Source organism: Bufo gargarizans, unplaced genomic scaffold, assembly GCF_014858855.1.
Source record: "Bufo gargarizans isolate SCDJY-AF-19 unplaced genomic scaffold, ASM1485885v1 fragScaff_scaffold_432_pilon, whole genome shotgun sequence".
NCBI lineage: Eukaryota > Metazoa > Chordata > Amphibia > Anura > Bufonidae > Bufo > Bufo gargarizans.
The window spans coordinates 140748-166067 of NW_025334115.1; the positions used below are offsets into that span (position 1 = coordinate 140748).

General features: G+C 50.3%; 1 protein-coding gene across 2 annotated transcripts in view; it reads left to right on the plus strand.

The window, feature by feature from the left end:
• The first annotated feature begins 21597 nt into the window (after positions 1-21597).
• Positions 21598-25320, plus strand: part of SEMA3B (semaphorin 3B) — a 31030-nt gene continuing 27307 nt past the window's right edge. The window contains exon 1 of one of the 2 annotated variants that reach the window (XM_044273146.1): positions 21598-21669. In XM_044273146.1, the coding sequence (XP_044129081.1) occupies positions 21648-21669 (22 nt within the window). In that variant the 5' untranslated portion in view covers positions 21598-21647. Of the gene's footprint in view, positions 21670-22390; positions 23078-25320 lie in introns of those variants that run through there. The other variant, XM_044273147.1, reaches the window with a different exon arrangement.

Below are 25320 nucleotides of genomic sequence, written 5' to 3' on the forward strand. Positions count from 1 at the left end.
GAGCGGCTGATATAAGTCACATATGATGTAATGTCTCTGGAGGTTATATCAGTGCTGGAGCGTTATACGAGGAGCGGCTGATATCAGTCACATAGGATGTAATGTCTGGAGGTTATATCAGTGCCGGAGCGTTATAAGAGGAGCGGCTGATATCAGTCACATATGATGTAATGTCTCTGGAGGTTATATCAGCGCTGGAGTGTTATAAGAGGAGCGGCTGATATCAGTCACATGTGATGTAATGTCTCTGGAGGTTATATCAGCGCTGGAGCGTTATAAGAGGAGCGGCTGATATCAGTCACATAGGATGTAATGTCTCTGGAGGTTATATCAGCGCTGGAGCGTTATAAGAGGAGCGGCTGATATAAGTCACATATGATGTAATGTCTCTGGAGGTTATATCAGTGCTGGAGCGTTATACGAGGAGCGGCTGATATCAGTCACATAGGATGTAATGTCTGGAGGTTATATCAGTGCCGGAGCGTTATAAGAGGAGCGGCTGATATCAGTCACATATGATGTAATGTCTCTGGAGGTTATATCAGCGCTGGAGTGTTATAAGAGGAGCGGCTGATATCAGTCACATGTGATGTAATGTCTCTGGAGGTTATATCAGCGCTGGAGCGTTATAAGAGGAGCGGCTGATATCAGTCACATATGATGTAATGTCTCTGGAGGTTATATCAGCGCTGGAGCGTTATAAGAGGAGCGGCTGATATCAGTCACATGTGATGTAATGTCTCTGGAGGTTATATCAGCGCTGGAGTGTTATAAGAGGAGCGGCTGATATCAGTCACATATGATGTAATGTCTCTGGAGGTTATATCAGTGCTGGAGCGTTATACGAGGAGCGGCTGATATCAGTCACATAGGATGTAATGTCTGGAGGTTATATCAGTGCCGGAGCGTTATAAGAGGAGCGGCTGATATCAGTCACATGTGATGTAATGTCTCTGGAGGTTATATCAGCGCTGGAGCGTTATAAGAGGAGCGGCTGATATCAGTCACATATGATGTAATGTCTCTGGAGGTTATATCAGCGCTGGAGCGTTATAAGAGGAGCGGCTGATATCAGTCACATAGGATGTAATGTCTCTGGAGGTTATATCAGCGCTGGAGTGTTATAAGAGGAGCGGCTGATATCAGTCACATATGATGTAATGTCTCTGGAGGTTATATCAGTGCTGGAGCGTTATACGAGGAGCGGCTGATATCAGTCACATAGGATGTAATGTCTGGAGGTTATATCAGTGCCGGAGCGTTATAAGAGGAGCGGCTGATATCAGTCACATATGATGTAATGTCTCTGGAGGTTACAGTCAGGTCCATAAATATTGGGACATGGACACAATTCTAACATTTCTGTCTCTATACACCACCACAATGGATGTGATATGAAACGGACAAGATGTGCTTTACCCGCAGACTGTCAGCTTTACCTGCAGACTGTCGGCTTTACCTGCAGACTGTCAGCTTTACCTGCAGACTGTCAGCTTTACCTGCAGACTGTCAGCTTTACCTGCAGACTGTCAGCTTTACCTGCAGACTGTCGGCTTTACCTGCAGACTGTCGGCTTTACCTGCAGACTGTCGGCTTTACCTGCAGACTGTCGGCTTTACCTGCAGACTGTCGGCTTTACCTGCAGACTGTCGGCTTTACCTGCAGACTGTCGGCTTTACCTGCAGACTGTCAGCTTTACCTGCACACTGTCAGCTTTACCTGCAGACTGTCAGCTGTAATCTGAGGGATTTACATCCAGATCAGGTGACCGGTGCAGGAATTACAGCAGTTGCATCTGTGCCTCCCACTTGTTAAGGAACCGGAAGTAATGGGACAGAATAATAATCATAAATCAAACTTTCCCTTTTTAATACTTGGTTGCAAATCCTTTTCCGTCAGTTACAGCCTGAAGTCTGGAACACATAGACATCCCCAGACGCTGGTCTCATCCCTGGTGATGCTCGGCCCGGCCTCTACTGCCACTGTCTTCAGCTCCTGCTTGTTCTTGGGGCATTTTCCCTTCAGTTTTGTCTCCAGCAAGTGAAATGCTCAACCGGATTCAGGTCCGGGGATTGACTCGGCCATTGCAGAACATTCCACTTCTTTCCCTTAATAAACTCTTTGGTTGCTCTTGCAGTATGCTTTGAGTCATTGTCCATCTGCCCTGTGAAGCGCCGTCCAATGAGTTCTGAAGCATTGGGCTGAATATGAGCAGATAATACTGGCCGAAACACTTCAGAATTCATCCTGCTGCTTTTGTCAGCAGTCACATCATCAATAAATACAGGAGAAGCAGTTCCATTGGCCGCCATACATGCCCACGCCATGACACTACCACCACCATGCTTCACTGATGAGGGGATATGCTTAGGATCATGAGCAGTTCCTTTCCTTCTCCATACTCTTCTCTTCCCATCACTCTGGTACAAGTTGATCTTGGTCTCATCCGTCCATAGGATGTTGTTCCAGAACTGAGAAGGCTTTTTTAGATGTCGTTTGGCAAACTCTAATCTGGCCTTCCTGTTTGAGGCTCACCAATGGTTTCCATCTTGTGGTGAACCCTCTGTATTCACTCTGGTGAAGTCTTCTCCTGATTGTTGACTCTGACACACATACACTTACCTCCTGGAGAGTGTTCTTGATCGGCCAACTGTTGTGAAGGGTGTTTTCTTCACCAGGGAAAGAATTCTTCGCTCATCCACCACAGCTGTTTTCCGTGGTCTTCCGGTGTTGCTGAGCTCACCGGTGCGTTCCTTCTTTTAAAGGATGTTCCAGCAGTTGTTTTGGCCGCGCCTGATGTTTTTGCCATCTCTCTGATGGGTTTGTGGTGTTTTTCAGCCTAATGATGGCTTCACTGATAGTGACCGCTCTTTGGATCTCATCTTGAGAGTTGACAGCAACAGATTCCAGATGCAGATATCAGACTGGAGATGTCCTCTGGACCTTGTATCTGCTCATTGTAATTGGGATAATGAGGGAATAACACACACCGGCCATGGGACAGCCGAGAGGACAATTGTCCCATTACTTCTGGTCCCTTAACAAGTGGGCGGCACAGATGCAAACTGCTGTAATTCCTGCACCGTTCACCTGATCTGGATGTAAATCCCTCAAATTACAGCTGACAGTCTGCAGGTAAAGCTGACAGTCTGCGGGTAAGGGCGACAGTCTGCGGGTAAGGGCGACAGTCTGCGGGTAAGGGCGACAGTCTGCGGGTAAAGCTGACAGTCTGCGGGTAAAGCTGACAGTCTGCGGGTAAAGCTGACAGTCTGCGGGTAAAGCTGACAGTCTGCAGGTAAAGCCGACAGTCTGCAGGTAAAGCCGACAGTCTGCAGGTAAAGCCGACAGTCTGCAGGTAAAGCCGACAGTCTGCAGGTAAAGCCGACAGTCTGCAGGTAGAGCTGACAGTCTGCAGGTAAAGCTGACAGTCTGCGGGTAAAGCCGACAGTCTGCGCGTACAGCTGACAGTCTGCAGGTAAAGCTGACAGTCTGCGGGTAAAGCTGACAGTCTGCGGGTAAAGCTGACAGTCTGCGGGTAAAGCTGACAGTCTGCGGGTAAAGCTGACAGTCTGCAGGTACAGCTGACAGTCTGCGGGTAAAGCACAGCTTGTCCGTTTCATCTCACATCCATTGTGGTGGTGTATAGAGGCAGAAGTGTTAGAATTGTGTCCATGTCCCAATATTTATGGACCTGGCTGTATATCAGCGCTGGAGCGTTATAAGAGGAGCGGCCGATATCAGTCACAGTTGTAATGACTGGTGTATTATACAGTTGCAATGTTATATATAATACAGTAGTATGACTGGTGTATTATGTACTATAAGAAATTTAGACTAACACATTCATAGTCGCAGGTGCACATCCATAAAGCTAGCATGCAGGAAGCAAACAAACACAGGCATGGCAGCAGAACATTTCACATGCAAACGATAAAACTGGGAAATAGGGATTATACTAAATTAAAGTGGTATTATACCTACTAAAAATGAAAAAAATTGAAGCTCTTTGATTAAATGTGTGTCGGGCCCATCTACCAGGTGTCAAGGTGGCTTCTGTAGATGGGTCCGACATGTTTGATCAAAAATGTGTGCAAAGAGCTTCTATTTTATTTTTCATTTTTAGTAGGTATAATACCACTTTAATTTAGTATAATCCCTATTTCCCAGTTTTATCGTTTGCATGTGAAATGTTCTGCTGCCATGCCTGTGTTTGTTTGCTTGGTGTATTATGTAGTTATAATGTTATATATTACACAGTAGGATGCCTAGTGTATTATAGAGTTATGTTATATATTATACAGTAGAATGACTGGAGGTAAGTTCTAGACTTGACCGCGGCGAATCAATGGATGTCGTGTATCTGGACTTCTCCAAAGCGTCTGACACTGAACCACATAGAAGGTTAGTATATAAGGTGAGAATGCTCGGACTGGGAGAAAACGTCTGTAAGTGGGTAAGTAACTGGCTGAGGGATAGAAAACAGGGTGGGTATTAACGGTAAATACTCAGATTGGGTCACTGTCACTAGTGGAGTACCTCAGGGGTCAGTACTGGAGGGGTCACTGTCACTAGTGGGGTACCTCAGGGGTCAGTACTGTGGGGGTCACTGTCACTAGTGGGATACCTCAGGGGTCAGTACTGGGGGGGTCACTGTCAATAGTGGGGTACCACAGGGGTCAGTACTGGAGGGGGTCACTGTCACTAGTGGGGTACCTCAGGGGTCAGTACTGGAGGGGGTCACTGTCACTAGTGGGGTACCTCAGGGGTCAGTACTGGAGGGGTCGCTGTCACTGGTGGGGTACCTCAGGGATCAGTATAGGAGGGGTCACTGTCACTAGTGGGGTACCTCAAGGGTCAGTACTGGGGGGGTCACTGTCACTAGTGGAGTACCTCAGGGGTCAGTACTGGAGGGGTCACTGTCACTAGTGGGGTACCTCAGGGATCAGTACTGGAGGGGTCACTGTCACTAGTGGGGTACCTCAGGGGTCAGTACTGGAGAGGTCACTGTCACATAGTGGGGTACCTCAGGGGTCAGTACTGGGGGGGGTCACTGTCACTAGTGGGGTACCTCAGGGGTCAGTACTGGAGAGGTCACTGTCACATAGTGGGGTACCTCAGGGGTCAGTACTGGGGGGGTCACTGTCACTAGTGGAGTACCTCAGGGGTCAGTACTGGAGAGGTCACTGTCACTAGTGGGGTACCTCAGGGGTCAGTACTGGGGGGGGTCACTGTCACTAGTGGGGTACCTCAGGGTCAGTACTGGAGAGGTCACTGTCACATAGTGGGGTACCTCAGGGGTCAGTACTGGGAGGGGTCACTGTCACTAGTGGGGTACCTCAGGGGTCAGTACTGGAGGGTCACTGTCACTAGTGGTGGTACCTCAGGGGTCAGTACTGGGGGGGTCACTGTCACTAGTGGGGTACCTCAGGGGTCAGTACTGGAGAGGTCACTGTCACTAGTGGGGTACCTCAGGGGTCAGTACTGGGGGGGTCACTGTCACTAGTGGGGTACTTCAGGTGTCAGTACTGGAGAGGGTCACTCGTCACTAGTGGGTATACCTCAGGGGTCAGTACTGGAGGGGTCACTGTCACTAGTGGGGTACCTCAGGGGGTTCAGTACTGGAGGGTCACTGTCACTAGTGGGGTACCTCAGGGGTCAGTACTGGAAGGGGTCACTGTCACTAGTGGGGTACCTCAGGGGTCAGTACTGGAGGGTGTCACTGTCACTAGTGGGGTACCTCAGGGGTCAGTACTGGAGGGGTCACTGTCACTAGTGGGGTACCTCAGGGGTCAGTACTGGAGGGGGTCACCGTCACTAGTGGGGTACCTCAGGGGTCAGTACTGGAGGGGTCACTGTCACTAGTGGGGTACCTCAGGGGTCAGTACTGGAGGGGTCACTGTCACTAGTGGGGTAACCTCAGGGGTCAGTACTGGAGGGGTCACTGTCACTAGTGGGGTACCTCAGGGGTCAGTACTGGAGGGGTCACTGTCACTAGTGGGGTACCTCAGGGGTCAGTACTGGAGGGGTCACTGTCACTAGTGGGGTACCTCAGGGGTCAGTACTGGGGAGGGGTCACTGTCACTAGTGGGGTACCTCAGGGGTCAGTACTGGGAGGGGTCACTGTCACTAGTGGGGTAACCTCAGGGGTCAGTACTGGAGGGGTCACTGTCACTAGTGGGGTACCTCAGGGGTCAGTACTGGAGGGGTCACTGTCACTAGTGGGGTACCTCAGGGGTCAGTACTGGAGAGGTCACTGTCACTAGTGGGTACCTCAGGGGTCAGTACTGGAGGGGTCACTGTCACTAGTGGGGTACCTCAGGGGTCAGTACTGGAGGGGTCACTGTCACTAGTGGGGTACCTCAGGGGTCAGTACTGGAGGGGTCACTGTCACTAGTGGGGTACCTCAGGGGTCAGTACTGGAGGGGTCACTGTCACTAGTGGGGTACCTCAGGGGTCAGTACTGGAGAGGTCACTGTCACTAGTGGGTACCTCAGGGGTCAGTACTGGAGGGGTCACTGTCACTAGTGGGGTACCTCAGGGGTCAGTACTGGAGGGGTCACTGTCACTAGTGGGATACCTCAGGGGTCAGTACTGGAGGGGTCACTGTCACTAGTGGGGTACCTCAGGGGTCAGTACTGGAGGGGTCACTGTCACTAGTGGGGTACCTCAGGGGTCAGTACTGGAGGGGTCACTGTCACTAGTGGGGTACCTCAGGGGTCAGTACTGGAGAGGTCACTGTCACTAGTGGGTACCTCAGGGGTCAGTACTGGGAGGGGTCACTGTCACTAGTGGGGTACCTCAAGGGTCAGTACTGGGGGGGTCACTGTCACTAGTGGAGAACCTCAGGGGTCAGTACTGGAGGGGTCACTGTCACTAGTGGGGTACCTCAGGGGTCAGTACTGGAGGGGTCACTGTCACTAGTGGGGTACCTCAGGGGTCAGTACTGGAGGGGTCACTGTTACTAGTGGGGTACCTCAGGGGTCAGTACTGGAGGGGTCACTGTTACTAGTGGGGTACCTCAGGGGTCAGTACTGGAGGGGTCACTGTCACTAGTGGGGTACCTCAGGGGTCAGTACTGGAGGGGTCACTGTCACTAGTGGGGTACCTCAGGGGTCAGTACTGGAGGGGTCACTGTCACTAGTGGGGTACCTCAGGGGTCAGTACTGGAGGGGTCACTGTCACTAGTGGGGTACCACAGGGGTCAGTATTGGAGGGGTCACTGTTACTAGTGGGGTACCTCAGGGGTCAGTACTGGAGGGGTCACTGTCACTAGTGGGGTACCTCAGGGGTCAGTACTAGAGGGGTCACTGTCACTAGTGGGGTACCTCAGGGGTCAGTACTGGAGGGGTCACTGTCACTAGTGGGGTACCTCAGGGGTCAGTACTGGAGGGGTCACTGTCACTAGTGGGGTACCTCAGGGGTCAGTACTGGAGGGGTCACTGTTACTAGTGGGGTACCTCAGGGGGTCAGTATTGGGTCCTATTCTCTTCAATATATTTATGAATGATCTTGTAGAAGGCTTGCACAGTAAAATATACATTTTTGCAGATGACACTAAACTGTGTAAAGTAATTGACACGGAAGAGGAAGTATACTGTATATATACTACAGAGGACAGTGTACTGTATATATATACTACAGAGGACAGTATACTGTATATATTCTACAGAGGACAGTACACTATATACACTACAGAGGACAGTATACTATATAAACTACAGAGGACAGTATACTGTATATATATACTACAGAGGACAGTATACTGTATATATTCTACAGAGGACAGTACACTATATACACTACAGAGGACAGTATACTATATATACTACAGAGGACAGTATACTGTATATACACTACAGAGGACAGTATACTGTATATATATACTACAGAGGACAGTATACTGTATATACACTACAGAGGACAGTATACTGTATATATACTACAGAGGACAGTATACTGTATATATACTACAGAGGATAGTATACTGTATATATACTACAGAGGATAGTATACTGTATATATACTACAGAGGACAGTATACTGTATATATATACTACAGAGGACAGTATACTGTATATATACTACAGAGGATAGTATACTGTATATATACTACAGAGGACAGTATACTGTATATATATACTACAGAGGACAGTATACTGTATATACACTACAGAGGACAGTATACTGTATATATACTACAGAGGATAGTATACTGTATATACACTACAGAGGACAGTATACTGTATATACACTACAGAGGACAGTATACTGTATATATACTACATAGGACAATATACTGTATATACACTACAGAGGACAGTATACTGTATATACACTGAGGAAGTACTGTATACTAGAGGACAGTATTATATATACACTACAGAGGACAGTATACTGTATATATACTACAGAGGACAATATACTGAATATATATACTACAGAGGACAGTATACTGAATATATACTACAGAGGACGGCATACTGTATATATACTACAGAGGACAGTATACTGTATATATACTACAGAGGACAGTATACTGTATATAGACTACAGAGGACAGTATACTGTATATATACTACAGAGGACAGTACACTGTATATACACTACAGAGGACAGTATACTGTATATAGACTACAGAGGACAGTATACTGTATATATATACTACAGAGGACAGTATACTGTATATAGACTACAGAGGACAATATACTGTATATATACTACAGAGGACAGTATTACTGTATATAGACTACAGAGGACAGTATATTGTATATATACTACAGAGGACCGTATACTGTATATATACTACAGAGGACCGTATACTGTATATATACTACAGAGGACAGTATATATATACACTACAGAGGACAGTATATATATACACTACAGAGGACAGTATACTGTATATATACTACAGAGGACAGTATACTGTATATATACTACAGAGGACAGTATACTGTATATACACTACAGAGGACAGTATACTGTATATATACTACAGAGGACAGTATACTGTATATATACTACAGAGGACAGTATACTGTATATATACTACAGAGGACAGTATACTGTATATATATACTACAGAGGACAGTATACTGTATATATACTACAGAGGACAGTATACTGTATATATACTACAGAGGACAGTATACTACTACAGATTGATCTGGATAGATTGGGGAGATAAGTAGCAGAAGAAGTTTAACACTAACAAATGTAAGGTCATACACATGCAATACAAGTCACCAGTACATACTAAATTGTAGAACTCTGTAACACTGACATGGAAAAGGACTTTTAGTGAACAGCAAACTAAGCTGTAGAAACCAGTGTCAGGCAGCTGCTGCCAAAGCTAATAAGATAATGGGGGCTTAAAAAGGGGCACAGATGGCGGTGATGTGAACATAGTCCTGCCACTTTACACATCACTAGTCAGACCACACATGGAGGACTGTGTACAGTTCTGGGCTCCTGTGAACAAGGCAGACATAGCAGAGCTGGAGAGGGTCCAGAGGAGGGCAACTAAAGTAATAACTGGAATGGGGCAACTACAGGACCTGAAAGATTATCAACATTCACTTTAGAAAAAAGACGACGGAGGGGAGATCTAATAACTGTGTATAGATATATCAGGGGTCAGTACAGAGATCACTCCCATCATCTATTTATCCCCAGGACTGTGACGAGGGGACATCCTCTGCGTCTGGAGGAAAGGTTTGTACAAAAACATAGAAGAGGATTCTTTACTGTAAGAGCAGTGAGACTATGGACTCTTTACTGTAAGAGCAGTGAGACTATGGACTCTTTACTGTAAGAGCAGTGAGACTATGGACTCTATACTGTAAGAGCAGTGAGACTATGGACTCTATACTGTAAGAGCAGTGAGACTATGGACTCTTTACTGTAAGAGCAGTGAGACTATGGACTCTTTACTGTAAGAGCAGTGAGACTATGGACTCTATACTGTAAGAGCAGTGAGACTATGGACTCTATACTGTAAGAGCAGTGAGACTATGGACTCTATACTGTAAGAGCAGTGAGACTATGGACTCTTTACTGTAAGAGCAGTGAGACTATGGACTCTTTACTGTAAGAGCAGTGAGACTATGGACTCTTTACTGTAAGAGCAGTGAGACTATGGACTCTATGCTGTAAGAGCAGTGAGACTATGGACTCTGTACTGTAAGAGCAGTGAGACTATGGACTCTATACTGTAAGAGCAGTGAGACTATGGACTCTATACTGTAAGAGCAGTGAGACTATGGACTCTTTACTGTAAGAGCAGTGAGACTATGGACTCTTTACGGTAAGAGCAGTGACACTATGGACTCTATACTGTAAGAGCAGTGAGACTATGGACTCTATACTGTAAGAGCAGTGAGACTATGGACTCTATACTGTAAGAGCAGTGAGACTATGGACTCTATACTGTAAGAGCAGTGAGACTATGGACTCTATACTGTAAGAGCAGTGAGACTATGGACTCTTTACTGTAAGAGCAGTGAGACTATGGACTCTTTACTGTAAGAGCAGTGAGACTATGGACTCTTTACTGTAAGAGCAGTGAGACTATGGACTCTATACTGTAAGAGCAGTGAGACTATGGACTCTTTACTGTAAGAGCAGTGAGACTATGGACTCTATACTGTAAGAGCAGTGAGACTATGGACTCTATACGGTAAGAGCAGTGAGACTATGGACTCTTTACTGTAAGATCAGTGAGACTGTGGACTCTTTACTGTAAGAGCAGTGAGACTGTGGACTCTTTACTGTAAGAGCAGTGAGACTATGGACTCTTTACTGTAAGAGCAGTGAGACTATGGACTCTATACTGTAAGAGCAGTGAGACTATGGACTCTTCACTGTAAGAGCAGTGAGACTATGGACTCTGTACTGTAAGAGCAGTGAGACTATGGACTCTGTACTGTAAGAGCAGTGAGACTATGGACTCTATACTGTAAGAGCAGTGAGACTATGGACTCTTTACTGTAAGAGCGGTGAGACTATGGACTCTTTACTGTAAGAGCGGTGAGACTATGGACTCTGTACTGTAAGAGCAGTGAGACTATGGACTCTTTACTGTAAGAGCAGTGAGACTATGGACTCTCTGCCTGAGGAGGTGGTGATGAGGAATTCACTAGGAGAGTTCTGGAGGGGTCTGGATGTATTTCTGGAGTGTAATAATATTACAGGTTATAGCTACTAGAGAGGGGTCGTTGATCCTGATTGGAGTCCGGAAGGAATTTTTTCCCCCCTAAAATTAGGAAAAGGTTTTTTTGCCTTCCTCTGGATCAACTTGCAGGATAACAGCTGAACTGGATGGACGGAGGGCTTTTATTAGACAAAAGCTATGTTACAATGATGTATTATAAAGTTATGATGTTATATATTATACAGTAGGAAGACTGGTGTATTACACTTATATTATACAGTTAAAATGTTATATATTTATATATAAATAGTTATATATTAATTTATATAGTTTTGTATACAACACAAAAGAAAATGAAACCAGCACCACCAAAATATATATAAAAAAGGGGAACAGGTGCACGCTACCTTGGCTGGAACACAATGGGTAGAACTACAAGTAGCAGCACACTAATTAAACGCACAGGTGAACAGTGAATACATTAAAGTGTAAACTGCACTACTGCTATACTTACTGTATGAAAAGCAGAAGCTCAATTCACATATTTTAATCAAGAATATGTCAGGCCCATCAATCTAGTTTTGTATACAGTTATAATGTTATATATTATACAATTTTATTATATATCACACAGTAGGATGGCTGGTGCATTATACAGTTATATGAGGCTGCTGGGAACTGCCTTTTATTAGCTATGAAAGCCAAACTGTCCAGCATTTTGAGGGTGTGATGCTCTGCAGGTGTGGGAGTGGGTGGCGGTGTCGCCTGTTCCTGTCCCCGCTCAGGATTGGTCAGAGCAGAGCGGCTGTTTCCTTGGAGGGGAGCTGTGGTGCCATGGAGCTTTGGAGGGGGGCACAGGAATCCCCCTCCTCTATACCCCAGACCGTTTTAAGTGATTAATGAGATATCCCGCTGCTGGGGGGTGAGGGAGGGGCTGCTTGGTACCCACAGCGGAGGAGGGGGCGACAGCAGCACAGGTTAAGAGTGGGTTAATAAGATGGGGGCACCAGCGGCTGTGAACTCAAGTGAACCCGACCAATAATGCTGGGAAACTGGGGCAGTGATTAGCACAGAGGACCGTATCAGGCGCTAAGCCCACCACAGGGTCCCTGTGCAGCGTGCCCCCCAAACTGCAGAATCACCGCCAGCAGCAACAATCCTACAGACAAACTCCGCTCACAGAACAGTAACCGGCGCTACAACCACTGATCTGCGCTAAACTCCGCTCACAGAACAGTAACCGGCGCTCCAACCACTGATCTGCGCTAAACTCCGCTCACAGAACAGTAACCGGCGCTCCAACCACTGATCAGCACTAAACTCCGCTCACAGAACAGTAACCGGCGCTCCAACCACTGATCTGCGCTAAACTCCGCTCACAGAACAGTAACCGGCGCTACAACCACTGATCAGCACTAAACTCCGCTCACAGAACAGTAACCGGCGCTACAACCACTGATCTGCGCTAAACTCCGCTCACAGAACAGTAACCGGCGCTACAACCACTGATCAGCACTAAACTTCGCTCACAGAACAGTAACCGGCGCTCCAACCACTGATCTGCGCTAAACTCCGCTCACAGAACAGTAACCGGCGCTACAACCACTGATCAGCACTAAACTCCGCTCACAGAACAGTAACCGGCGCTACAACCACTGATCTGCGCTAAACTCCGCTCACAGAACAGTAACCGGCGCTCCAACCACTGATCAGCACTAAACTTCGCTCACAGAACAGTAACCGGCGCTCCAACCACTGATCTGCGCTAAACTCCGCTCACAGAACAGTAACCAGCGCTACAACCACTGATCTGCGCTAAACTCCGCTCACAGAACAGTAACCGGCACTACAACCACTGATCTGCGCTAAACTCCACTCACAGAACAGTAACCGGCGCTACAACCACTGATCTGCGCTAAACTCCGCTCACAGAACAGTAACCGGCACTACAACCACTGATCTGCGCTAAACTCCGCTCACAGAACAGTAACCGGCGCTACAACCACTGATCTGCGCTAAACTCCGCTCACAGAACAGTAACCGGCGCTACAACCACTGATCTGCGCTAAACTCCGCTCACAGAACAGTAACCGGCGCGCCAACCACTGATCAGCACTAAACTCCGCTCACAGAACAGTAACCGGCGCTCCAACCACTGATCTGCACTAAACTCCGCTCACAGAACAGTAACCGGCGCTCCAACCACTGATCAGCACTAAACTCCGCTCACAGAACAGTAACCAGCGCTACAACCACTGATCTGCGCTAAACTCCGCTCACAGAACAGTAACCGGCACTACAACCACTGATCTGCGCTAAACTCCACTCACAGAACAGTAACCGGCGCTCCAACCACTGATCAGCACTAAACTCCGCTCACAGAACAGTAACCGGCACTACAACCACTGATCTGCGCTAAACTCCGCTCACAGAACAGTAACCGGCGCTACAACCACTGATCTGCGCTAAACTCCGCTCACAGAACAGTAACCGGCGCTCCAACCACTGATCTGCACTAAACTCCACCGACAGAACAGTAACCGGCGCTCCAAACACTGATCTGCGCTAAACTCCGCTCACAGAACAGTAACCGGCGCTACAACCACTGATCTGCGCTAAACTCCGCTCACAGAACAGTAACCGACGCTACAACCACTGATCTGCGCTAAACTCCGCTCACAGAACAGTAACCGGCGCTACAACCACTGATCTGCGCTAAACTCCGCTCACAGAACAGTAACCGGCGCTACAACCACTGATCTGCGCTAAACTCCGCTCACAGAACAGTAACCGGCGCTCCAACTACTGATCTGCGCTAAACTCCACAGACAGAACAGTAACCGGCGCTACAACCACTGATCTGCGCTAAACTCCACAGACAGAACAGTAACCGGCGCTACAACCACTGATCTGCGCTAAACTCCGCTCACAGAACAGTAACCGGCGCTACAACCACTGATCTGCGCTAAACTCCGCTCACAGAACAGTAACCGGTGCTACAACCACTGATCTGAGCAAAACTCCGCTCACTGAACAGTAACCGGCACTCCAACCACTGATCTGCGCTAAACTCCGCTCACAGAACAGTAACCGGCGCTACAACCACTGATCTGCGCTAAACTCCACTCACAGAACAGTAACCGGCGCTACAACCACTGATCAGCACTAAACTCCGCTCACAGAACAGTAACCGGCGCTCCAACCACTGATCAGCACTAAACTCCGCTCACAGAACAGTAACCGGCGCTCCAACCACTGATCTGTGCTAAACTCCACTCACAGAACAGTAACCGGCGCTACAACCACTGATCAGCACTAAACTCCGCTCACAGAACAGTAACCGACGCTACAACCACTGATCTGCACTAAACTCCGACAACAGAACAATAACCGGCGCTACAACCACTGATCTGCGCTAAACTCCGCTCACAGAACAGTAACCGGCGCTACAACCACTGATCTGCGCTAAACTCCGCTCACAGAACAGTAACCGGCGCTACAACCACTGATCTGCACTAAACTCCGCTCACAGAACAGTAACCGGTGCTACAACCACTGATCTGAGCAAAACTCTGCTCACAGAACAGTAACCGGCACTCCAACCACTGATCTGCGCTAAACTCCGCTCACAGAACAGTAACCGGCGCTACAACCACTGATCTGCGCTAAACTCCGCTCACAGAACAGTAACCGGCGCTACAACCACTGATCAGCACTAAACTCCGCTCACAGAACAGTAACCGGCGCTCCAACCACTGATCAGCACTAAACTCCGCTCACAGAACAGTAACCGGCGCTACAACCACTGATCTGCGCTAAACTCCACTCACAGAACAGTAACCGGCGCTACAACCACTGATCAGCACTAAACTCCGCTCACAGAACAGTAACCGACGCTACAACCACTGATCTGCACTAAACTCCGACAACAGAACAATAACCGGCGCTACAACCACTGATCTGCGCTAAACTCCGCTCACAGAACAGTAACCGGCACTACAACCACTGATCTGCGCTAAACTCTGCTCACAGAACAGTAACCGGCGCTACAACCACTGATCAGCACTAAACTCCGCTCACAGAACAGTAACCGGCGCTACAACCACTGATCTGCGCTAAACTCCGCTCACAGAACAGTAACCGGCGCTACAACCACTGATCTGAGCAAAACTCCGCTCACAGAACAGTAACCGGCACTCCAACCACTGATCTGAGCAAAACTCCGCTCACAGAACAGTAACCGGCGCTACAACCACTGATCTGCGCTAAACTCCGCTCACAGAACAGTAACCGGCGCGCCAACCACTGATCAGCACTAAACTCCGCTCACAGAACAGTAACCGGCGCTCCAACCACTGATCTGCACTAAACTCCGCTCACAGAACAGTAACCGGCGCTCCAACCACTGATCAGCACTAAACTCCGCTCACAGAACAGTAACCGGCGCTCCAACCACTGATCTGTACTAAACTCCGCTCACAGAACAGTAACCGGCGCTCCAACCACTGATCTGCACTAAACTCCGCTCACAGAACAGTAACCGGCGCTCCAACCACTGATCAGCACTAAACTCCGCTCACAGAACAGTAACCGGCGCTACAACCACTGATCAGCACTAAACTCCGCTCACAGAACAGTAACCGGCGCTCCAACCACTGATCTGCGCTAAACTCCGCTCACAGAACAGTAACCGGCACTACAACCACTGATCTGCGCTAAACTCCACTCACAGAACAGTAACCGGCGCTCCAACCACTGATCAGCACTAAACTCCGCTCACAGAACAGTAACCAGCGCTACAACCACTGATCTGCGCTAAACTCCGCTCACAGAACAGTAACCGGCACTACAACCACTGATCTGCGCTAAACTCCGCTCACAGAACAGTAACCGGCGCTACAACCACTGATCTGCGCTAAACTCCGCTCACAGAACAGTAACCGGCGCTCCAACCACTGATCTGCACTAAACTCCACCGACAGAACAGTAACCGGCGCTACAACCACTGATCAGCACTAAACTCCGCTCACAGAACAGTAACCGGCGCTACAACCACTGATCAGCACTAAACTCCGCTCACAGAACAGTAACCGGCGCTCCAACCACTGATCAGCACTAAACTCCGCTCACAGAACAGTAACCGGCGCTCCAACCACTGATCTGTGCTAAACTCCACTCACAGAACAGTAACCGGCGCTACAACCACTGATCAGCACTAAACTCCGCTCACAGAACAGTAACCGACGCTACAACCACTGATCTGCACTAAACTCCGACAACAGAACAATAACCGGCGCTACAACCACTGATCTGCGCTAAACTCCGCTCACAGAACAGTAACCGGCGCTACAACCACTGATCTGCGCTAAACTCCGCTCACAGAACAGTAACCGGCGCTACAACCACTGATCAGCACTAAACTCCGCTCACAGAACAGTAACCGGCGCTCCAACCACTGATCAGCACTAAACTCCGCTCACAGAACAGTAACCGGCGCTACAACCACTGATCTGCGCTAAACTCCACTCACAGAACAGTAACCGGCGCTACAACCACTGATCAGCACTAAACTCCGCTCACAGAACAGTAACCGACGCTACAACCACTGATCTGCACTAAACTCCGACAACAGAACAATAACCGGCGCTACAACCACTGATCTGCGCTAAACTCCGCTCACAGAACAGTAACCGGCACTACAACCACTGATCTGCGCTAAACTCTGCTCACAGAACAGTAACCGGCGCTACAACCACTGATCAGCACTAAACTCCGCTCACAGAACAGTAACCGGCGCTACAACCACTGATCTGCGCTAAACTCCGCTCACAGAACAGTAACCGGCGCTACAACCACTGATCTGAGCAAAACTCCGCTCACAGAACAGTAACCGGCACTCCAACCACTGATCTGAGCAAAACTCCGCTCACAGAACAGTAACCGGCGCTACAACCACTGATCTGCGCTAAACTCCGCTCACAGAACAGTAACCGGCGCGCCAACCACTGATCAGCACTAAACTCCGCTCACAGAACAGTAACCGGCGCTCCAACCACTGATCTGCACTAAACTCCGCTCACAGAACAGTAACCGGCGCTCCAACCACTGATCAGCACTAAACTCCGCTCACAGAACAGTAACCGGCGCTCCAACCACTGATCTGTACTAAACTCCGCTCACAGAACAGTAACCGGCGCTCCAACCACTGATCTGCACTAAACTCCGCTCACAGAACAGTAACCGGCGCTCCAACCACTGATCAGCACTAAACTCCGCTCACAGAACAGTAACCGGCGCTACAACCACTGATCAGCACTAAACTCCGCTCACAGAACAGTAACCGGCGCTCCAACCACTGATCAGCACTAAACTTCGCTCACAGAACAGTAACCGGCGCTCCAACCACTGATCTGCGCTAAACTCCGCTCACAGAACAGTAACCGGCACTACAACCACTGATCTGCGCTAAACTCCACTCACAGAACAGTAACCGGCGCTCCAACCACTGATCAGCACTAAACTCCGCTCACAGAACAGTAACCAGCGCTACAACCACTGATCTGCGCTAAACTCCGCTCACAGAACAGTAACCGGCACTACAACCACTGATCTGCGCTAAACTCCGCTCACAGAACAGTAACCGGCGCTACAACCACTGATCTGCGCTAAACTCCGCTCACAGAACAGTAACCGGCGCTCCAACCACTGATCTGCACTAAACTCCACCGACAGAACAGTAACCGGCGCTACAACCACTGATCAGCACTAAACTCCGCTCACAGAACAGTAACCGGCGCTCCAACCACTGATCTGCGCTAAACTCCGCTCACAGAACAGTAACCGGCGCTACAACCACTGATCTGCGCTAAACTCCGCTCACAGAACAGTAACCGGCGCTCCAACCACTGATCAGCACTAAACTCCGCTCACAGAACAGTAACCAGCGCTACAACCACTGATCTGCGCTAAACTCCGCTCACAGAACAGTAACCGGCGCTACAACCACTGATCTGCGCTAAACTCCGCTCACAGAACAGTAACCGGCGCTCCAACCACTGATCTGCACTAAACTCCACCGACAGAACAGTAACCGGCGCTACAACCACTGATCAGCACTAAACTCCGCTCACAGAACAGTAACCGGCGCTCCAACCACTGATCTGCGCTAAACTCCGCTCACAGAACAGTAACCGGCGCTACAACCACTGATCTGCACTAAACTCTGCTCACAGAACAGTAACCGGCGCTACAACCACTGATCTGCGCTAAACTCCGCTCACAGAACAGTAACCGGCGCTCCAACTACTGATCTGCGCTAAACTCCACAGACAGAACAGTAACCGGCACTACAACCACTGATCTGCACTAAACTCCGCTCACAGAACAGTAACCGGCGCTACAACCACTGATCTGCGCTAAACTCCACAGACAGAACAGTAACCGGCGCTCCAACCACTGATCTGCATTAAACTCCGACAACAGAACAGTAACCGGCGCTCCAACCACTCATCTGCTTAAAACTCCACTGACAGGAAGATAACGGTATCCAGTCTAACCATAACCCCAATCTTCTATCATGCCCACAGCTGGTGAAACATTGTGACAAACTATCAGAACAGAAAAGATTAGTGTATTGGATTGTATGCACTGAAACAGCGTGACATCCCTAGTTGTCTGAGCAAGACTAGGTCAGTGCAGATTTTAAGCTTCTGGATACAGCAAATAATATTTGTATTCAGTGAAAGCAAGTACAGATATTGAAAATGCAGAGCAAATGAAAAAAAGTTATTTTAAAACAGTAGAACTGTTGATGGCGGCCGCTGTCAGGATCGCAGGGTCGGGGTCAATGACATTTGCCTCGTTTATAAATCTGTCACTTGCTCCTTATCTTAGTTCACGGCAGCAGGTTCCATAAATCATGGCTGCGTTTGTTATATAATTATAATAGTGCCGGCCCATGCTCCCGGCAGTGAGAGGGTTACTCCATAAAGTTGGTAATCCCGCTATAATCTGCTTAATATAATGGAATAAATGGGGTTAATCCCAGTGGGGTATGCGCAGGGTGCTGCCCCGATTACTTGTTGTGGCCGCTGTCACCCGTGTGATTGATGGCGTCTGCCCGGAATTCTATCCCTGCAGGTAAGACTTTTCAGGTGCACTTTTCACCCCACGCCGCTGTACAAGAAGCGACTGGTGGAGGATCCCCCGGGGGGCGCCGCTCCTCATGGGTGAATCACTATTCTGCTGTCTGTCCTGAGCCCAGAGGCTTACAATCTATACATAGCATTATCAAGACGACCCATCCCAAAGTGACCCTTCAATGTCAGGCTCAAGAAAAGTTCTGCCGCTATCTAACAAATCCTTGCTTGCAGTCAGTGAATGAAGTTCCCTGCTGACACGGTTAATAGGCTGGAGCTCGTACCTATACTGAGCCTCTGTCCAGCTTCATGGGGTCATGCCCAGAGTACTTGTCACATGGTTCTTAGCTGCTGAGCCTGTCTCTCCGAGGCGCTGGCACCACCTGAACAATATGTGGACACAGATCTGGGCACGAGGACGTCAAGCACATTCCCCTCTCACAGCCGGTTATGAAGAGTCCTTATTTCAGCCTCCCCACTTATGCTGGCAGGTCAGAGGTTGGCACCAGCAGTGTACACATGGCATGAGAAGGGATAGTGTGCACACAGGAGCAATGCTCTGCAGGGAACACACATACTTACACACTGATGTCATTAACACGACAATGATGACTTTTCAACGTGTGTCAAAAATCCAGAAAGTAGGAAAACTGTTCGAGAGATGAGACAGCGGAGAGCGAGGAGCGAGGAGCCTGGCAGCGGCCGGTCACTGACCTGTACAACTGATGACTATAGCAGATCCGCAGCCTCTGGATGATCCCCACCATTCCTAAAGAAGCACATTTACCCCAAGGACATGGAGCCCTGTATACATATATTACTGATCCTGTATTATACTCCAGAGCTGCACTCACTATTCTGCTGGTGCAGTCACTGTGTACATACATTACTTATCCTGTACTGATCCTGAGTTACATCCTGTATTATACTCCAGAGCTGCACTCGCTATTCTGCTGGTGCAGTCACTGTGTACATACATTACTTGTACTGATCCTGAGTTACATCCTGTATTATACTCCAGAGCTGCACTCACTATTCTGCTGGTGCAGTCACTGTGTACATACATTACTTATCCTGTACTGATCCTGAGTTACATCCTGTATTATACTCCAGAGCTGCACTCACTATTCTGCTGGTGCACTCACTGTGTACATACATTACTTATCCTGTACTGATCCTGAGTTACATCCTGTATTATACTCCAGAGCTGCACTCACTATTCTGCTGGTGCAGTCACTGTGTACATACATCACTCATCCTGTATCTAATCCTATATGTGTGATACGGTCCGCTGAGTTGTGTATCTGCTGTGCTGTATGATTCCAGGATAGCACCATTATCTGGACGCAGTTACCTTCACCTCCTGATTGCCCCCAGGGTGGGGGGTCCTGGTATTTGGAGGTGCCCGTGTTTTGGCTCTCGGTTATGCTGGCAGTGCACAGGTTAAACAGTGTCAGTGCTTTCAGTGTCTAGGAATCTCAGCTCCTGTGTTTGTACCTTGCAGGTAAATTCATGTGAGAGACGGGGAAGGAACGCTATTCCCGCCTCCCCGACCAGATGTCCCTCCCGGCGGGAGAACAGGCAGCGACAAGACCGAGACCCTCCATCCAGGTGCTGCCCCCTCAGCCCAGTGTCCGGGGATCGGAGGGAGTGTCAGGGAGCAGAGGTCAGAGCCAGCGCCCACACCGCCAGATCCCTGCCCTCGCCTGTGTGTGGTCTCACCACCTTCATGTATGACTGCGGCGCCAGCACAAGGTATGTGACCTGTGGCCGGGGGGGTCAGCGGGGCACACGTTACCTGACCCCACACAGACGAGGGTCGGGTCAGAGCCAGCGCCCACACCGCCAGATCCCTGCCCTCGCCTGTGTGTGGTCTCACCACCTTCATGTATGACTGCGGCGCCAGCACAAGGTATGTGACCTGTGGCCGGGGGTCAGTGGGGCACACGTCACCTGACCCCACACAGACGAGGGTCGGGTCAGAGCCAGCGCCCACACCGCCAGATCCCTGCCCTCACCTGTGTGTGGTCTCACCACCTTCATGTATGACTGCGGCGCCAGCACAAGGTATGTGACCTGTGGCCGGGGGGGTCAGCGGGGCACACGTTACCTGACCCCACACAGACGAGGGTCGGGTCAGAGCCAGCGCCCACACCGCCAGATCCCTGCCCTCACCTGTGTGTGGTCTCACCACCTTCATGTATGACTGCGGCGCCAGCACAAGGTATGTGACCTGTGGCCGGGGGTCAGTGGGGCACACGTTACCTGACCCCACACAGACGAGGGTCGGGTCAGAGCCAGCGCCCACACCGCCAGATCCCTGCCCTCGCCTGTGTGTGGTCTCACCACCTTCATGTATGACTGCGGCGCCAGCACAAGGTATGTGACCTGTGGCCGGGGGGGTCAGCGGGGCACACGTCACCTGACCCCACACAGACCAGGGTCGGGTCAGAGCCAGCGCCCACACCGCCAGATCCCTGCCCTCACCTGTGTGTGGTCTCACCACCTTCATGTATGACTGCGGCGCCAGCACAAGGTATGTGACCTGTGGCTGGGGGTCAGTGGGGCACACGTCACCTGACCCCACACAGACCAGGGTCGGGTCAGAGCCAGCGCCCACACCGCCAGATCCCTGCCCTCACCTGTGTGTGGTCTCACCACCTTCATGTATGACTGCGGCGCCAGCACAAGGTATGTGACCTGTGGCCGGGGGGGTCAGCGGGGCACACGTCACCTGACCCCACACAGACGAGGGTCGGGTCAGAGCCAGCGCCCACACCGCCAGATCCCTGCCCTCACCTGTGTGTGGTCTCACCACCTTCATGTATGACTGCGGCGCCAGCACAAGGTATGTGACCTGTGGCCGGGGGTCAGTGGGGCACACGTCACCTGACCCCACACAGACCAGGGTCGGGTCAGAGCCAGCGCCCACACCGCCAGATCCCTGCCCTCACCTGTGTGTGGTCTCACCACCTTCATGTATGACTGCGGCGCCAGCACAAGGTATGTGACCTGTGGCCGGGGGGGGTCAGTGGGGCACACGTCACCTGACCCCACACAGACCAGGGTCGGGTCAGAGCCAGCGCCCACACCGCCAGATCCCTGCCCTCACCTGTGTGTGGTCTCACCACCTTCATGTATGACTGCGGCGCCAGCACAAGGTATGTGACCTGTGGCCGGGGGGGTCAGCGGGGCACACGTCACCTGACCCCACACAGACGAGGGTCGGGTCAGAGCCAGCGCCCACACCGCCAGATCCCTGCCCTCACCTGTGTGTGGTCTCACCACCTTCATGTATGACTGCGGCGCCAGCACAAGGTATGTGACCTGTGGCCGGGGGGGTCAGCGGGGCACACGTCACCTGACCCCACACAGACGAGGGTCGGGTCAGAGCCAGCGCCCACACCGCCAGATCCCTGCCCTCACCTGTGTGTGGTCTCACCACCTTCATGTATGACTGCGGCGCCAGCACAAGGTATGTGACCTGTGGCTGGGGGTCAGTGGGGCACACGTCACCTGACCCCACACAGACGAGGGTCGGGTCAGAGCCAGCGCCCACACCGCCAGATCCCTGCCCTCACCTGTGTGTGGTCTCACCACCTTCATGTATGACTGCGGCGCCAGCACAAGGTATGTGACCTGTGGCCGGGGGGGTCAGCGGGGCACACGTCACCTGACCCCACACAGACGAGGGTCGGGTCAGAGCCAGCGCCCACACCGCCAGATCCCTGCCCTCACCTGTGTGTGGTCTCACCACCTTCATGTATGACTGCGGCGCCAGCACAAGGTATGTGACCTGTGGCTGGGGGTCAGTGGGGCTGCATATTCCGCAGTCCCCATCCCTCCCACTGTGAAGGTGACAGCCGCTATGACTGTCACCAGCTATGACTAGGTGGCAGGGTGGCGCACACAGCCCCCCCACCCCTGGGTGCTGTCCTGCGGGATCTGGAGGAGCTGCTGAGGGTGTGACTGATTGCAGCGCCTGTTAATTTAATTAATATGTAACTAATGTTAAACCGCGTGATGATGAGAGCGGGCGGCGAGGGCGACACCGATCCAGACACTCAGCGCAGATATCAGCTGGTCACCATCAGTCTGACAGGTGCTACCCAAGGGCAAACCTCAAACCACAGACATGGCGGGTCTGATCCTCGGGCCGGAGCGCGTACAGGAAGCCCCATCAGGAAAGCGCTACTTTCTTTGTGGGGGTCATTTACAAAGAGATAAACACTGCTTTTGTGGCGCAGATTCTGTCACGCGCCACGTTGCAGCAGAATCTGCGACTCACGCCAGGTCTAAACAAGTGGGCGTGGCCTGGGCGGCCCGTTTCATTCATCATTCTCTACTCCTGGTTTAGGCCCGGAAGCTTGTGTACGTTTAGAATCGCCGGCGCATACGCTGAAGTGATGTAGAGGCGATCCACCGTCAGTGCAGGCGCTTATTAAGACCAATGTCTAAAACGCCGGTCTTAATACAGTAAATGTGCGCCTGTGTTTCTAAGGTGTCTCTGCTTGCTGTCAGTGAATGGGAATATGTTTTTTCCCATTGTTTTTGAAGCCAACACTAAGAGAGGCCTCATTCCCACGGTCAGGAGCGGGTCCAGAACACAGAGGAGGCCAGACTCTCTCTTTTCTCTGCAGATTCCACTTCTGGTTTTGGCTCATAAATACGGACCAAATACGGATACAAAAAACTGACCGTGTGAAACAGGTGAGATGCAGACGCTTTCCTGGAGACCTGACCTCCCATTAGGAGCCGCTTCTGGCAGGTATGAAAGCATCCCAACACTTCAGAGCGGAGGGATACATTGTGATAACCTGGTCCATTACCTGCACTGACACACTGTAACAAACTAGAAGGACAGGAGAGAGATTTATACAGATGTGGGACCGTCTACTCTGACACACTGTAACAAGCTCTTCAGCTGTGTGACCAGGGTCTGCCCAGGATGGGGTTTTAGCTTCTGGGTGTAAAAAGTAAAAATGAATGTTTCTATTCACTGACTGCAGGTAGAGAATTTGATGGTGAAGAATTGGAACATAAAGACTCAGCTTTATATTACACGGAAACTCTTAAACGGCTCCTGTCTGCTCGGCGCTGGCGTAGACCACAGCTAGAATTCACGTCAGTTTTCTGGTTTAAATATACCGGCTCGCTGTGGCCCACCCCCTCCCGCATCGGCCATTTAAAAAAGAAAAAAAAACGGGGGTGAGAGTGGCGTAAAAAGTCGCTTTTTTGGCTTCCAAGGAGTCCAGACTGTGACGATCACCACCTTTATAGACCGATCTGCGCAGACTGTCCGCAGTAACAACCAGCAGCGGGTGACGGTGCGCGGCCTCTACGATGGCACATCACCAATCTGCCCTATTACACATCCCTGGCACTGCCCGATGACGAGTGTGTGACCCTGGCTGATATTCGTTGTCTGGTTCTGACCTTCACTGCCGCCAGGTTAACCCCTTCCTTATCCGGATGCTGGCAATCTATTACCCCGGTAACTGCGGCGGGTGATTACGGCCTGGAGGGGGGGGGGCGGTTAATCTGTTAAAGGGGAGAAGCTTTAACCCATAAAGTTAACAAAAAAAATCTCAGGAACCCCGACTTTATCCTGGGAAATTCTCCTCAGCTCTTCTGTCTGCTCCAGGGAAAGTAGAGTAACAACCAATATGGCCGCCACTGGTGTCACCTCCTGAGTGGTCAATTTCCTTTTCAGCGTGGCAGCAGTTTACAGTGAATGTCAGCACTGAAGGAGTTAACGCTGCATAACCCTGAGCTGGTATAGTAGGGAAGAGGACAGATAGTGTATGTCAAGGAGAAGGGGCGGCCATCGCCAGGCATCGCGCTCGTCTGCCTCGGCTATTATTTGGGTTTCCGCGGAGGATTATCGCGGTATTAATGCCAGGGCCGCGCTTTATTCACGTGTCATCCCCTTCTCCTCTGGGTCATGTCACTGTAGGTTACAAGAGGCAGGAGAGGCACGGGCCGACCATAGGACCTGCCATCATCCTCGGTGACATCATCACTTCCTGC